The sequence below is a fragment of the Fusarium oxysporum genome, chromosome 2 (genome assembly GCF_000149955.1).
Source record: "Fusarium oxysporum f. sp. lycopersici 4287 chromosome 2, whole genome shotgun sequence".
In the NCBI taxonomy this organism is placed as follows: Eukaryota; Fungi; Ascomycota; class Sordariomycetes; order Hypocreales; family Nectriaceae; genus Fusarium; species Fusarium oxysporum.
Window position 1 is genome coordinate 1691081 of NC_030987.1, and position 16131 is coordinate 1707211.

General features: G+C 48.4%; 4 protein-coding genes across 4 annotated transcripts; 1 reads left to right on the top strand and 3 right to left on the bottom strand.

Moving 5' to 3' along the window:
• Window positions 1–4349: 4349 nt before the first annotated feature.
• FOXG_06152 (uncharacterized protein) lies at window positions 4350–5042 on the bottom strand (the record flags this gene model as incomplete). The annotated part of the gene is made up of 1 exon (XM_018384675.1): window positions 4350–5042. One exon carries the CDS (start codon window positions 5040–5042, stop codon window positions 4350–4352), a length of 693 nt encoding a protein of 230 aa, XP_018241822.1.
• Window positions 5043–5397: 355 nt separating this feature from the next.
• Window positions 5398–7191, bottom strand: FOXG_19199 (uncharacterized protein; the record flags this gene model as incomplete). The annotated part of the gene is made up of 1 exon (XM_018399397.1): window positions 5398–7191. The coding sequence occupies one exon, from the start codon at window positions 7189–7191 to the stop codon at window positions 5398–5400; it is 1794 nt and encodes a 597-aa protein (XP_018241823.1).
• A 268-nt stretch (window positions 7192–7459) lies between these two features.
• Window positions 7460–9275, top strand: FOXG_06154 (uncharacterized protein; the record flags this gene model as incomplete). Its single annotated transcript, XM_018384676.1, has 3 exons — window positions 7460–7636; window positions 7684–8076; window positions 8126–9275. The coding sequence occupies 3 exons, from the start codon at window positions 7460–7462 to the stop codon at window positions 9248–9250; spliced, it is 1695 nt and encodes a 564-aa protein (XP_018241824.1). The 3' UTR covers window positions 9251–9275.
• A 2458-nt stretch (window positions 9276–11733) lies between these two features.
• FOXG_06155 (uncharacterized protein) lies at window positions 11734–14831 on the bottom strand. The gene has a single exon (XM_018384677.1). It carries the CDS (start codon window positions 14531–14533, stop codon window positions 12485–12487), a length of 2049 nt encoding a protein of 682 aa, XP_018241825.1. The 5' UTR covers window positions 14534–14831; the 3' UTR covers window positions 11734–12484.
• Between the last annotated feature and the right edge of the window lie 1300 nt (window positions 14832–16131).

Genomic DNA, 16131 nt, shown 5'->3' on the forward strand with positions numbered 1-16131 from the left:
ACGTCCATCTCCACTGATAAGAATCGTCTTGTTCGTCGGCGACTCTACGGCGCTCCTCGGCCCCTCAATAATGCCTTTTTGCTCGGACGGGACCCTCATCACCGTTTGCATGTCTCGCCGCGGCCCTTCTCAAAGCCATTGATATCAGTTGAACCGTTACCGCCTCTGTCGGTCCGGCAATGGCAGGGTAATTGATATTCCCTCGGTGCTGCTATGACAAATTAATGGATCGCTTTTTTTACTTTCACTAACTCGTTGGCATATTTGACACGTGAAATTCGCGTGGCTGTGTCATATTCCTAGCCACGAGGAGGCAGAGCCGACAATATGGGTCCGCCATGAGATTCTACAGTATCGATAGTCGCCATGTGGGCATGCGTTTCATGGTCCATTATCAACGGAGTCGCCGATGAGGGGATAACAGTTGCAGTTGGAGATGGTGGAGGATGCGAATTACGATTCAAGTGAGACTCCATCTGTTGGAGTGGCTTGGCTGACAAGGGGAGGCAAGAAAACTTAGGACCTCTTATCTAAGTGATAAAAAAAGACTTAGGTAAACTTAGTATATCTTAGCAAGTCTTTAGACCAGTTTATTTTGGCACCCTGATTCAATGTCAGAAGTTTTCTTGCTCCCTGAGGGCCGATCTATTATCTGCGCTTCCGCTGAAGGTTGTTCAGCCGCGTCTCGGAAACCTTAGATGAATTGTATGCCGACAATTCATTCCCCTTTGAGAACACCACTCGAAGCTTAGACTTGCCGAACATGAAGCCGACTCGGTAACTTTAGTTGACTGTCGCCCTTAGTGCTTAGCCTAAGCAGATGTCAATTTCCTGCGTGTTGGAGGCATCTCATGTACCTACAGGCTACTACCATTTCTTCAGCGTACCACGTGGTGAAAGTTCTCCGCACTCACCAAAGTGGCCGCCGTTGATATTCCCTCTTTAGTATCTTCTGCCGAGAGTTTAAAGCCATTGCGCCGCGGCCGGTAATTGATTCAAATTGGGGGGATGGAACGTTGTCGACCATTGACGGCCATTGAATTCAGCCTTGATATTGCTGGACGTCGTGTTAACAACGCCAAGTTGACTGTCATGTGCAACTCGTCGACCATTCTTGCGTGAACGGCTGAATTGTCAACATCCTATTATAGAGGCCAAGATTTGATATACTAAAACATGCCAGATATGGCTATAGTAAATGCCTAGACTCGCTGTCTGGTTGTGTGCTGTACCACCAGTGTGGTGTTAGCATAAAGCCATCATATCAATCGAAGAAAAAGCCTCTCATCGGCCCATGCCTATCCAATATGATCTGTGTAACTGCTGAGGGCTTTTGATGGTGGTGTAGGTGAAGGTGTCTTCTGATGCTGTAAACTTCTCAATGCACTTGGCTGATAAGACGATATTATCACAGAACACGCAAATCAATGCAGTTCTTATCCAGAGTCCTTGACTAATAATCGTTTACTGGTAATCAGCAGTCCGGCTGCGCCTCTGCTGAGACGGGCAGGTCGTGCATATCAAACTCGTGTTACCCCAGACCCCAGGTTTTACCAGGCATAATAGCCTGCAGGGCCCTGTTCCTGCTGACATGGTATCATGCCACGGGTAGCCTCCAGCTCCCAGGCCATTGGCTTTCCATGTGCTTTGCTGTCAACTGTCAAGTTGCCACCCCCTCCCGAGCAATTCGACCCCCAAATTCGTCCGGATTTCCCCAACTTCCCGAACAAACGGTTTGGCGTGGGTTTGAAATTGAAGCCGAACAACCCCCATGGTTCCGGGGAAGACAGTAGGGGTCAGCCGACGGAGAAACTCTGCCGTGCAAACGAAGACCCTGATCGGATCGGAGGGCCGTAATCAAAGAGGGAGATGATAAAAGATGGCAGCTTCTCCTTTTGGTTTGACAGGCGACATGTGATGGTCAGAGCGGGAGGCCTGGTGATGGGTTGATGCGGAGAACCTGGATACTGGCCATCTCATTCAAGCGGATGCATCGAGGGTCTGATCCGCGGGCCCGGACCCCAGAGCAGCACATTCTCGGCCCTTCAGCAGTTGCTGTGCCTGAAGGTTGGTGGTATTCACTACAAGATGAGGTGTCGATCCACGGCCCGTGGCCATGTGGATGGTGGCATACGGGCCGAGTCGATGCGTTGGCACGCACAATGTGATAATGTCAGAGCATCCTTGATCTTGAGTCGGTGTAAGGTTTAATTGTAATAACAAATCGATCATATGAAAGGCGAGTGGCAGCCTAAAGTTGACATACATATCATCGCTGATGGAAATTACTCCCATGTGATGCCAAAAATGGACATTGAAACACCCCGTTTCAGCTACCTCGGTCAAGAAAGGATCTGATATGATGTCAGAGACTTTAACCTTGTCAAATACTTAATGCTTCTATTGCTTAATCTGAAACTGGTGGTGTTACTGGAGGGTGGCAGAGGGAACACTCATATAGATCTCAGATGACTATAGCTGTAAGTTGAGGGATGGTCAGTTAACGGTGCCAGTTATGGAAATGATGTTCAGTAAAAGTCTCGTACCGTAATCGACGAAACATCCTTTTATGATCATATGGCAAAGTATTTGCATAACCTACCTGGTGTCAGCTAGAGGATCAGGCCATAGACATCACTTCTGCATAGTATATTCGGTTGCCATCACACACCACAGCTACGACGACTATCATACCAATCACATAATCCCACTATCCAACCTAGTGAATCTCTTCAATGATTTTTAAATATTTCTATTAGCCAACAACTTTCTTAAGGACCATTGTTGGGCTAAGGGGCAACTGGCCGGGTGTGAGCAGTCTCAGGAGTGCGCATGGTAACATGTTTTAAACGCTCAACTCGCGGATTTAGTCAATTGAATTGTCTTTTCCTTAATAGCCAGGAACCAATCCCCGATGTTAAATGTGGCTCTACTGTTCCTAAAGTTTGCTGGATCGGATCGCCAAAAGCATCCATTACATCATAACAAGATCGGCAATAGGGATTCGATCTTCAATGATGTCAAGTCATCACGCGATGTCACTTCCTTACGACTATTATAGGAACTTGACTTGTTAGTTTGCCTTTGAAAAGATGTTATGACTCGCAGGATCGACAAGTTGACGATACAACGCGAATGCTTGTCTTGATAACTTGACCATCGCCATGCCAGCCTGAGACCCCAATTGCATCACCAAAGGTCAATCACCAGGTGATCAAACTCAGAACAAGCTCAAGAGACATACGATATTTCCAAGCGAGGAGCTTCAAAGAGTAAAGTAGGGATCATCGGGACTTTGGTTATCACTGTGAAGCCCGTAGTCTCTGCAGATGCAAAGAAACCTTGCTGTTCAGGTAATAGAGGTGATAATATCAGTTCGCTTGGGTAAACGGAGATCTTTCTTATATTTGATCCTCATGTATGGTCATTTTGAGACAGCTAAATGCTGTAATCTTGATATATGAGCCAATATAAAAGACGATATGTCTTTATGCCAATTTAGGGACATTGTTAGAGTAAGTTCAAATGAGTGTAAGATTGCAAGTGCGTTATCATAGCAAGTGAGCTGTTAAGTGTATTATGAAGGCCTCCCGGTATAACGTTAGATTGAGGCTTAAGGAAGCATTAAAATTACAAATGCCAGTAAATATTGACCGTTTCTGTTGAGTCGTCCTTCAAACATCGTTGAAATCCCCAACCATGATTCCGACAGCATATCTGTATATTTTCGCCCTTCTGTGTGTTCCTTACAACTTGCTTTCCTCCATTATCCGTGGTGCTCAAAACTTTGGGCTTTCAACATCCTTCCCGACGTCCAATGACCATGGACATTGTATGGAATGTCTTCATACGCGTGGTTTGGTGTATAGCACACCCAGCCCCGGTCTCTTGTAGGGGAAAGAAACCAATCATTCGTTTCGCAGTTTCGCAGTTTGTTGAGAAGGTCTCATCTCGATATAAATCCTTCTGAAAGGCTATGTCTCCTTCTTGAGTCTCTTGGGATCGGCTGCAGCTTGCTGGAGCTGATCATCTTGTTGCCGTTTCTGGTTTCCAGGGCCATTGGGGGGATTAGAGAGGATACTGTGTTTCAGTGTGGCAGGTCTAAAACTGTTGAAAGTAGACTTTGGTTGAGAACTGCCGTCGTGACTGAACGACCGTGAGCCTCCTGGCTGTATAGCACTCACTGTGCCGAACGTGACCGTCGAGTATGTCGGTGTTCCGAACCTCTGTGCCACATTGACTTGCGACCCTTGCTGATTCGCTCCGCCGCAGAAGTCAAAAATAGGCTTGCTATCTCGTGGCGAATCGTCGAATCGAAAGCCCTGAGAGGATGATGGGAGTGGTGGCCGTTAGGATGTTGACTGCTGGTAATAATGATAGTTCTTGTTCGATTCCTGTAGTCTGTTGTACCGAGACCAAAGGCTCTGGTAGTTACGGTCTGCCTGTTCACTGGCCTTGCTCATGTCGGAAATCTTTTGTTTGGACTGTTCTAGCTCTTTCGAAAGTTCTCGGACCTTCTTATTGGCCTCATCGAGGTGATTTGATTGCTCTGTTGCAGAGTTTCGCGATTGTTCCAAAGCCTTCTTTGCGTCCGCAAGTTCTCTCTCAATAGGCTTTCGGCTGTCTTTGTAGGAGGAAAGTTCATTCTTGACACTTTGAAGCTCCATCGACAGTTGTCTTTCCTGCTGTCGAGACGCAACGAGAGCAGCCTCTTTCTCAAGTATCTCCGACGATGGATCGTCAGCATTTTCCTTGAAGGCCTCAAACTCGGAAGTGAGCTTTTCAAGTTGAGTCAAAGCCTGTTTCTCTCTTTTCTGAGATGCATCAAGGCCGGCTGTGTTTTGTTCCAGCTGGGTCGAAAGGCGATGCTCGCGCTGCTGGGATTCATCGAGAAGCGTTGTTTTTGCTTTTAGCAGTTCGGCGAGAAGCTTTAGTTCCCGTCGCGAATTGGCTTGAATGGCCAACTCCGCCTCTTCGAGCTTTGTAGATAGGTCTCTCTCCCGCTGCGAAGGAGCTTCCTCCCGTGATTGTTCGGCCGACATGACGAGAGTTTAGGAGGTGGGAGAAATGGGAAGGCTCTCGGTCACGTACTGCAGAAATGAAGGGAGTAAAAAATTGGTGAAGGAAGAGAGGGGGTGGATAGAGGAGAATAATAATATGTTGCCTAAGCCACTGATTAAGTGACGAGGTGAAAAGGCCAGGCTGAGCTGCCAGTGTCCGGCAGGTGTCAGGCAATGGAGACAAACGAGCAGTGGAGAGGGAACAAATTATAGGAGAACGGGTGAGTGCATGAGGGTTCAGCTTGACCAAGGACCTAAGTAAAATCTTTGGTTACCTTACCACCTCTAACCTTTGAAACAGAGGTACCTGCTAAATTAATGTTTCCTAATGCTCCTCCTACTCCAATTCCCGTAAAACAACCACGGGCAATGAAGCCATGTGAAGTGCGCCCACCCAAGTGTAAACGTCTGAAAAGATTGATCGGAAGTTCACAAAACCAGGACAAATCTCTGGAGTCTTCCCATCGAAAGTCATGTACTTCGCAATCAACATTGCCTGCAAAATGCAGAAGAAGACGAAGAGGATCGTGGTAGGATGGAACCTCTTCGACCTGCAAGGCTCCTTCACAGTCTCACATGGCCTTGATACAGGCTCGGATCTAGGCACAGAGATAGCAGCCATAACAGTCCCCCCAAGAAGAAGATAGTTCTGGAAAATGGCGGACCAGGAACTTTCAAGGCGGATGAATCTTCCCGTTGTGGCAAAAGCAATAAAACCTGGCTCAAGTACAATGAGGACGATAGCTAGCAAAACGCCTGCCAGCCCATGGGTATTTGCAGCGGCCAGAGGCACGATATTCCAATGATATCGAAGCTGCACGACAAGGCATGCTGCAATTGAAAGACGGGCTGCCTCTGGGAGACTCAGGAGGTTGATAATCAAGATCCCCAGAAGGATGATGAATATGACAGCATGTTCAAGGGCAATCTCGACGTGCCTCCTTATAACGCTGTTACCTGGAGATAGCTTCGCATCACGCACTGCTTCTACATCCTTGGCTGCGTAGTATTGAGCTACCCTGGCAAGGCTGAAGAACAGAGGTACGCTGACCCCTATCGATGCCAAAACTGTGTTGCGGTCCGTATAGTTCGTGAAAGTGCCGATGCCTGAGATACACATGCCTGTCAAGATCGTGCTAAACGGGACGTACAAACGCCCCCATGGGTCAGATCGGGAGGCATTATGCGGGTAAGCGAGCCTTGCAATTAAGGCCCCCGTCATGCCAAGTGCAACGGCGATAAGACCGTGAAGTGACAGTCGATGTGTTTCACCAGGCCTCAGGGGCCGTCCAAGGTAGATTCCATACAAAAACAGGCTTGACAGAAGCGTAGCGCTACAAGCGACTGCCAGTAACGAGTGCGAGATGGGCACCGCGAATTTGCAGAAGCAGGTGACCTTGTATCCCACGGGGTCGACTCTGATGATCTCGAGGCGTCTCAAGTGTTGAAACGTAGTATATGTAGAGTAGGACCCAAAGAGCAAGATTCCAAGGGCGCTTACCCAGTCGGCGAGGTTATAGGGGTCGGTGAGGACGTGGGTCAGGGTGTAGAAAGCGCCTCCGATGCGACAAAAGATCAGCAGTAAAGTTGATCCCAAGGAAACATTGTACAACAGCTTCGAAGTCTTGAGCTTATGGCCAGCTATTCGTAGTATCATGACAAATCCCGGCCCGATATCACCACACAGTGACCCGAAGTAGATGTACAGAGGTTTGATTTGGTGTATCGGTGGCGAAAGAATGATGTTGGCTGTCGCAACAAGACAAAGAATATGGTGTACGAACAGCTCCATAGAGTAGAACCGTGCCTGAGGCAACTCGTTGGACCACACTGCAAGCTGCGATACAACACAGACTTTCCCTGCGTTGTTCAGGGGCTGATCGACTCCCCATGGTGTAGTTCTCGCAGCTTGAATACAGGACGGCAGAGTCACAACAAGTCCGAAGGCCATTCGAACAAGTGTGATTACGAGGGGCATAAGCTTCCGTATTTCGTCTTCGCGCTTGAGTCGTCCGTGAACGGTTGGGGCATACTTGTGGAGGAGGTAGTCAACAAGGAAGTAAACATGCCAGTAAACAACACTGGACATGAGGAATCCAGAAAGAATCACCGGGCCGTTAAGGTGTTCCATGGCTGTTGTTTCTGAAGAATCGTAGAAAACTTTTGAGGAACATTTCTCTGGCGGATGAGTGTGTAAAGATGAAGGCCCCCTCGTCCCCGTGATTACATCTGTCCTTGTTTACCTATTTAACTTTTGATAAACAAAAGCCCTAAACTTTACGTGCTCTTGTCATGGAGGTATTGGCTGATTGACCTGCCTATAAAGTCCAGAAATATTGTGTGAGCTGTCGTAATTTAATTTCTTTCATCCTTACAACCGTTCAATCGTAGCAAACGCGATGTCCGAAAAGATCGAGGAGGGCGGTGCACCTCTTGCCTCTCAAGACCAAGTCCAAGAACAACATGGAGATAAACTAGAGCTCAGCCATATTCGCAAGCTGAGCATACTGCTTGTGATGAATACGGTTTCTCTTGTCCAGTCATTCGATGCGACTTGCATCTGCGTTGTCCTTCCTGTAAGTTACCCCTCCCAGTTGTGAAGCCATCACCAACACAGATCCAGTCACTCGCAAGAGAACTGAAAGCATCCTTTTCCGAAAGCCTGAGTATGGGCTCCGTGTTCCTGTTGGCGACAGCTATAGCCCAGCCTATCTTTGCCGAAATCGCACATGTTGTCGGCAGAAGGCCAGCGTACATGGCAGGCCTCGTCATCTTCATCACTGGAACGGTTCTCTGCGGCACTGCAAAAAGCAGCATAATGCTTCTTGCAGGTCGAGCTGTACAAGGAATTGGATCAGGAGGACCTCAGGCATTGTCGGGTATAATTCACGCCGATATGTTCGCGATCCGTGAGCGTTCGCGATGGATGTCGTATCAGCATGTCTCTTGGGCCCTTGGAACTATTGCTGGACCCCTCATTGGAGGAGCTGTTGTTCAGAACAAAGACTCCCAATGGGTATGTATCCTTATTACCATACCACACGACCTGATACTAATCGTCGTAGAGATGGATCTTTTGGTGTACCCTTCCATTGCTTGGAAGTAGCCTGATAGGAGCCATGTTTCTCCTAGGATATGACAAAGGGAAGCGGAACCTGCGTCTTATCAAGAACCTCGACTGGGTAGGGGTTCTCTTATATATCATCGCCAGTGTCAGTCTTTTACTCCCTTTGACTTGGGGTGGTTCACGCTTCCCCTGGAAGTCAGCGGCGGTAATCGTTCCTCTAATCGTTTCGTTCCTCGCCTTCCTAGGGCTGGGATTCTATGAAAAGAAGACAAAAAAGCCTATGTTTCGAAAGAGCTTGTTCCGACATCGATCGACAGTCCTTCAGTTTACCAGTGCGACTATCCACGGCATTCTCATGTGGATGGTCCTATATTATCTTGCCGTCTACTTTCTTGGCATCAAAGGCCAGTCACCGCTTATGGCTGGTGTATGGGCACTTCCGGCTACTATCACTGTTGCTCCTATGGCGGCTGTAGTAGGGATTGTGGCGTACAGGACAGGACGATACATGGGCTTCTTGCTTGGTGGTTGGGCTCTTATGGTCACCATGTTTGGAGTTATGACAATTCTTAACAAGGATACCCCAACGTGGGTGATCTTGATCATGACCTTATTCCTGGGCATCGCAATAGGCCTGCTTATTCCAGTCATGAATATTGGTGTCCAAGCCACAGTCGAAGACCGGGATGCTGGGCATGCAACCAGCATGATCTATCTGCTTCGAACGATGGGCCAATGCATGGGAATAGCCATTGGTATCGCGGTCTTCTCCGTTCAGCTGGAAAAAGAGCTCGGGAAGCTAGGCCTCGACACAGCTCAGATCAGCAATGCCTTGAAGATGATCAAAGCCTCTGTCGAACATGGAAGCCTTGGCCAACACGAACACATGATGAACGCTGTGGCGAAAGCGCTGCAGTGTCTCTGGATGACAGGTAGCATCTTGGCCGGCTTAGCCTTGATCCTGTGTCTGTTCGCAAGGTGCCCGAAACTTCCAGATGATTCGGATGGCCCAGTCAGTGCAGAGCTGATGCCGGAAAGTCGTTTCTCGGATACCGCGATAGGGCGGGTCTGGCATTGTTTCTCAGGCAAGATTCTCCATAAGGCTACGGAGCAATCAAACTAGAGCTCCGGTGCTTTATTCGTCCCGAAATAGCCATGCGGATGCTCGTCTGTTGGTGATGCCCAACACGTACCCCTTGCTTTAGCCGCGATATTGATGGAGTTCCAAGACAATGGGAAGCGAAGCCAAGGGTCGAGATGAGTCTCGTCGATCGTTTGAGCCCACTCCCAAGGATCAAAGCCCAAGTCCACGCCATTCTTTTTATTATACCCATGCCCTGTTGTCTTGACGGAGCAACTGTGTTGATAAGATCCAATCACGGTATCCGCTGAAGCCAAGGAATTCGCTTATTCGTTACCGATGCAAAAATTCCTCCTGGGGTTAACGGTTTCACGGGTTAACCTCCGACAGCAGTTGAGATGCGATAGCGGGGGCCATGGGTTGAGAGTCCCGGCGTGCAGAGTGCAGCTCGGTAAATATCATCAGATCAGGGAGGCGAGTTGAAGATTGAGGTTGGGGGCCATAGACAAGCAACTATCGACGCCAGGACGATGAATTTAGGCTAAAAGGTTCTGGGACGCGAATTGGTTTCAATGGTGAATCTGAAGTCTTTACGTCCGATCTAATGGCGGAGATAGTTGGGAAACGGTGAATCAATTGAATATCAGTTGCATCTCCATATTCAGTCACTGCGAGATAGGAATGGATGATGTGGTGTAGAGTCTGTAGACGGAAACCAATGGCAGAACCAATTGTGATCACTATCCATAGGTAACTAACGCAGTATCGGGATCACCCGTTATCAACTCCAATTGAGAATCTTGCAAGTAAACGGTCACCGTTTAGCAGCCATGGAATAAACCACCGTATAAACAAATCAACTAAAATAATAAAATGGAATGAAATATTATTATTTGTCTAATAAATAAACCACTGGGCATCAACCCACGATATCATGCCTGCTTTGACCTTCTAGAAGGGCTTAGGCTCCCCTGTCAGTCACTTCCAGGGGCCTCCCTGGCGCCGGAAGAGGACCCGGGGGGGGGGGGGCAAGCCTGAGTCGGGAACGTTTGCTTGGCACAGGGACAATGAGATGAGGAGCCTGAAAGGCATGATAGACATGGGATGAAGCCTGGATGAAGGATGGGGGTCATGGCGCACGTGTGAGTCTGTCTGGTCTCCGGGGCCGCCGTGGCCGTGTCCGTGACATGAAGCCAAACCCAAACTATGCTAACAAGGTTGACCGAGATGATTGATGTATTTAGTCGTTTCATATCAAGGTCATCTGTTTGTTAAGTGATACTCGACAACAAAGGGAACAGGCGGAATGTTAGAGAGAGGGTGTGACCAGAGTATTTGGCTGAGCCCAAGATGAATTGAAGCTTTGTGCCAAATACCTCTCACAAAGCCATAGTCAAAGCCATTTAACTCTGCCCTGACATGATCTGACCTGGCTTCACCTTAACTGACTCTCTCTCGAGTTTCACAGTACACTAAACTAACGACGGGTCTCTTCCCCGTCAAGCCATTATCAGGTCCCGTGATGGGCGCCAGCGACGGTCCGGCGCGTCTGTCCGTTGATCCGTGGTCATTCAGGCGCGCCTCTTTCATTCTTTCATTACTCGGCCAAGTATCAAAGAAAGGGGAGTGAAGCAAACAGTACGCTCTCCTGTCAAGGCGTCAGGGCCGACAAGTCTGTGTTTGTTTCAATATTCCTCTAGAAGCCAGGAATACACCTCAGCTCGAAAAGCTAGAACATGTCCTGTGATGCATTTTACAAGGGTCCATCCATGATTCAGAGTGGACTGTGGGGTAAACTGGTACGCCACAGCATTGCATTGGTTATCGAATCACTTTGTTTGGCGATGGCTTCAACTCTACTTCCATTGTGCTTTGACACGGCTCAGGCATTGGTTCGTTATTGCTTAAATCGTGGGCCATATTCTTCGGCGCCTTGCGCTATAGTATTGAGTACCTGCATACCGTTGGTCGTCCTGTCATGCTCAGAGCATTAGCATCAGCAAGACACAACTTGTTATGCCTAAACAAGTTTAACATTACTTGCATCTTCACGCGTGACTCGACTTCAGCTTCCAGAAGAACATTCATCTGTTATCTATCTTATCAAATTATCTCACCACATCCCACGCTCCCATCCCCAACCATAACCGATCCCGCGCAGCACGTCACGTCGCAACCTCCATCACATCCGATGTCGCCAATATAAGCAATATCTTGGATATATCGTCCGATACCGCTGAGAAAAGTCCCTCCCTTCACATGCTAACAGTAGTTCGCAGGATGCATGTGAGTTGCAGCATTACAGCGCATGCCCTGCAGTATGTAATGGCAGAGTGATGAAGAATTGCGTGATATCCAACGGCTGAGTACGACTTCATTCAATACACACCCTGAAAACTCTGCATCCAATCAATATTTAAATACATCAGCATGATCATTATGGGGGTTAATTGCCAATGTATCGTCATTCAGATCATATGAATCCACGCAACAAACACACAGAAGACAAGACAAGACAAGACAAGACAAGACAAGACAAGACAAGACAAATGATTCAATTTGCGCTACAGAATTCATCACAGTATCTCCCGATAAATTTGCCGTATCGCTAAATAGAAAGGCCCTTCTCGAATGCCCATACTCCATAGGTAGTTTATCAAGATATTCGTAAGTATTCGTTAAGCATTGTGCTGACTACAATCACCATCCCACCCATTCCGACTGGATGTAACAGAAACCAATTACTAGGTATCAATTTAATCCTCAGATCTTATTTGCCTATTTATTCTTTATTCTCAGCCATTTATTTCTCCTCAACATAATAATAATCACCAATAACAACCTCCCCACCAATTGCCGCCATTTACTCCCACACAAACGCCTCGTAACTCAATGTGACACTCCATTCCCACATCTTCAAATCATATCGTCGCTACAGCGAGATACCGACGGGAATAGAATCAGGATGCACACAAATGGGCTGCGTAACCCCCACTCTTCACACGTTTCACATGTCCAAAGATTGGGTACTCTTATTTGCGAGACGGTGACAAACTTTTTCTATTATCGCCATGGTTACAGACCTACACGAAGTGTAAATACTGGCGGCTCGTAACCGCTGAGAAAGGCATAGATGATCAGTGGCAATGAGCATTATCGTTCAGCTGATCTGGGGTTACATCCAAGCTGACAGCTAATGTACAGTACACTCACTCTGAAAGCTTCAGCCTGGCGCGCCTCTCAGCTGTGACAAAGAACCGCCAGCCAAGGCCTATTCTAGGTCTCTTTGTCTTTAGCTGCCGAACCACCAATCCTCTTGTACTTTCTCGGATCCTTCCGACTCATCATTCTCCTGTCGCGAGTCCCTTTCCCACCCTCCCAGAATCCCCGGCCCTTTCTGCCTATCAGGTATCGGCCGCAGTATCGACACGCCTCAACTGCTGAAGAATAGTTTTGCTCGCGACTACACCAGCCGCAGATGATGCGGTTGGCCCATTCGTTGATATGATCTTCCTGATCATCATGGCACTTGTCACAGGGATGAACCCGGCTGCAGCATGAGAAACGGAACCATCGGTAGGACTTTCGGTAGTGCGAGCATGCGCCTTTGTTTGGGAGCTGCTCTCCCGCGTGAAGACCCAGCTTCTCCTGCTTCCGCCGCGGCCCTGCGGTAGGTGGAGGGCGCGAACCAGGCGTGATGAAGAGGAACTTGACTTCAGGGATCTTGAAAGTGAAATGACCATGACAGTCTCGGCAGACATTGGTGACGGATGAGCCCCGTACTGAAACAAGACCAGGAGCTGGAGTAGAGCACCTCTCGCAGATTGGGACAAAGGTGCTGGGGAGCATATCTGCCACTTTACACCCAGCGAGATCAAGGAACCCAGCCCTAGTAGAATGCTCATGAACCAGCGTAGGTCGATACTTGACGGCAAACGCTGTTGCACATTTCTTACAGCTCGACGTCTTCTCGACGTCAGGCTTTAGGCCCGTGACCTCGTTGACCGTCTTGCATCGCTCGCACTTCACACTGATACCCAAGATGGAGAGCTGAAGTATTTCAATACCGTGCAACTCAATAGACGGAAACGACAACATGGTACCACGCTCAGGGGTTTCACCTGGCATGGCGACCTGTGGTTCCTTCTCCTCATTCTCTAACACAGCACCGCCTTCATCAGCATCATCAGAACTGGAGCTATCTTCAGATTCATCTCCATCGACGTGGTTCCACTCGGGAGGTCGTGGGATCACCTGAATATGGCTATCTTCAGATTTTGACAATGTTTCCTTTGTATCTTGGGGTTGATCTTCAGGTACTGGCGCTGCTGGTTCGGCCTTGGGTGCCTGTGCCTGTGCTTGCTTCGCCAGTTTGTGGATGTTTTGTGCGAGGTAGTTGAGATGACTCATGAGAGACATCTGCTGTTGCTCAGCTGCCTTTTCACAGAAAAGGTCCTCCACAGGCTCCGCATCTTCAGGCTCGACATTATTGAGCTGAATGCGGAGGTTCTGCAGGGGATAAATCAGCGGAATAATCAAGTGAAGACTCCTGACAGATTGCAGTCCTGGCGGAAGCTCCGAGCGCTTCAGTGGTTGCAGCGGCAGCGTGTACACGACGCCATCAGGAGAACGGCGATACTCGGGTGTCCTCTTCATACGCGCCTCGAGCTGACGAATCTCAAGAGCACGCCGTTCCTTTGCAGCGGCGATTTCGTCTCTTGTGTACGACGGCTCTGGAACGTACTTAAAGGGCGTGGGAGCAGGTTTTGGCGGAGTTGGCTCAGAGACCTGCTTGGGCTGCACTGGCTCGTTTGTCTGAGGCTTTTGTACCTCCACGTGCCTCGTGTCTCTAAAAGTCACGAGCTTGACTGTCTCGGCCTTTTGCTCAGACAGAAACCTTTCCAAATTCTTGTCCAACTCTCGTGTGTGAGCGAGCAACGTAGCTCCGGGTCTCTCCTCCACGAGCCCATCCCATCCTCTCTCGATATTGATACCAAAACCCCTTGGGATGTCCTTGTTCTTCACATGCAGCACCGGCTTCTCATCCGGATATGCCTGCGGGACACGGAGATCACACTCGAGGGCAGCCAACTCAAATGGAAAGTCAGGATCCGAGGGCTTAATCTTGAACAACAATGAAGTCGCACCGTCTGGTGCGGTGGTCTCCTTTGGCGAATAGCGTCGCCGCAGCTGATCGATCTGATATGTCCTAGGATCCTGAGTCTGCGAATCTGGCACAGGCTTTGGGACGACTCGAGAAGAAGAGGCTTCAGCCACCGCCTGTTTACGGGTCTGTGGCGAGCCTGACTTTTTGGTAGAGATCATGACGTTTTTAGAAGTGGGCTGTTGCTGGCCGTATGATGGTGGTATTTTGGTGGTGGTTGAAGGTGATAGCTAACGATTGAGGCGAAATGAACCCAAACTCCACGCAAGGAAAGAACGGTACTGTGCAGCCTCAAAATAATGGCTATGATGTGTAACTGGGATATCAATGGAAATGGAGAGACGGTTATGTTTTTATCGTGATGTTGATGGAGTGGCGAGCTTCTCCACTGTCTCTGGGGTTGATTCCTTACGTGAGCAGAATCAAATTCATTAACCCGAAATCGACGGTGACTCATGGGGCGTCACTGCCATTTCCATATGAAGACATTCAACTGAGATTGCCAATTTCCTATTCGATGATTGATATAGTTTTTGTATTGACTCATACTTCATATCATTTTACTGTCTACTAATTCATGATGACTCAACCTTGGAAGAAGAGATGCAGTCTCACCAGCTGAAACCAGCTTCGTAGCCTGCCCAGTCATTGCACCTAATTATATTCATGCAGATGCAAGAACTGATGAAGAAATCCAATGAAAAAATTCAAGCCAATACCAAGCTTTTCTATAAGCTCTTCTATATCTCATTCGCTCAAATATTCGTCCACTAAAAGACGGTCATCCTATATGAGTACCTGTGTCGCCGTTTAAGAACAAAGAAAGGGAAAAGGAGTACACGTCCTAATTAATTTAAATTCCTCCAAGATCTTGTAAACAAAGCCAACATGCGTGTCTTTCAGGGGAAACCCGCGAAGGCTTAACTACATCGACCCTTGGCACTTGAGCTTTGGTCTGTCAATGTCAAAGCCAGCCACCTGTGTTACAGTACAATGTTGCTCCAGCTTTCATGTGCACAAGACGGTCCACGAGGACGACACTCACATAAGACGAGGCCATATTTGTTTGACTCGACGGAGGTGACTGTAACAGCTCCTACAGCTGCGTCTGCCGCTGTCTTACACACAAGAGAAGCAAACTATCGCCTGTAGTCCCTCCCCAAGATCACCCCCGCATCGACGATCGGGTTTGCCTGGTTTTCCTGCTTGCAGACGGGGAAGTACATGAAGCGCCCGGAAGGCCGTCCGTTTGGACATTCGTCTCTCGTGAGATAATGGGTCAAGATGATTGGAGCAATATCGACAAGTTCACAATATGAATGAGAGATGAGAGAAGATCTATTGACATGCCCGTTCGAGACAAGTCACGGGTTGCGCTTCGTGGGGGCTGTGGCTGACAGATCGACGTCGGTGAACGGTACGTTACTTACGAGATATAAGTTATCAATAATCAAGCATAATGCCTGGACAATAGGACTCGGGAGTCATCAGCAGGGATTCAGGCTAAAGGCGTGCATGTTGCAAGCCGTGGTGGCTGAGATCTACCACAAGTTTATTAATGACAGAGCTTGGCCATGTACGAATCGATTCATGAGTAGGGGTCCGTGATGCTGCCCGATAATCTCAAGATGAGCCGCTGTGAGGGCCTGAAAACAAATCAGACGATGAAGGAACACCTAGGTAGTCAATGTGATAAATATGGCTATATCACAATACGAGGCGGTGATGTCGTGGCACCAGAAGAAAGGCCATCAGCCAA

Coding starts and splice junctions, on each gene's coding strand:
- FOXG_06155 (XM_018384677.1), bottom strand. CDS start 14,533: ATGATCTCTACCAAAAAGTCAGGCTCGCCACAGACCCGTAAACAGGCG.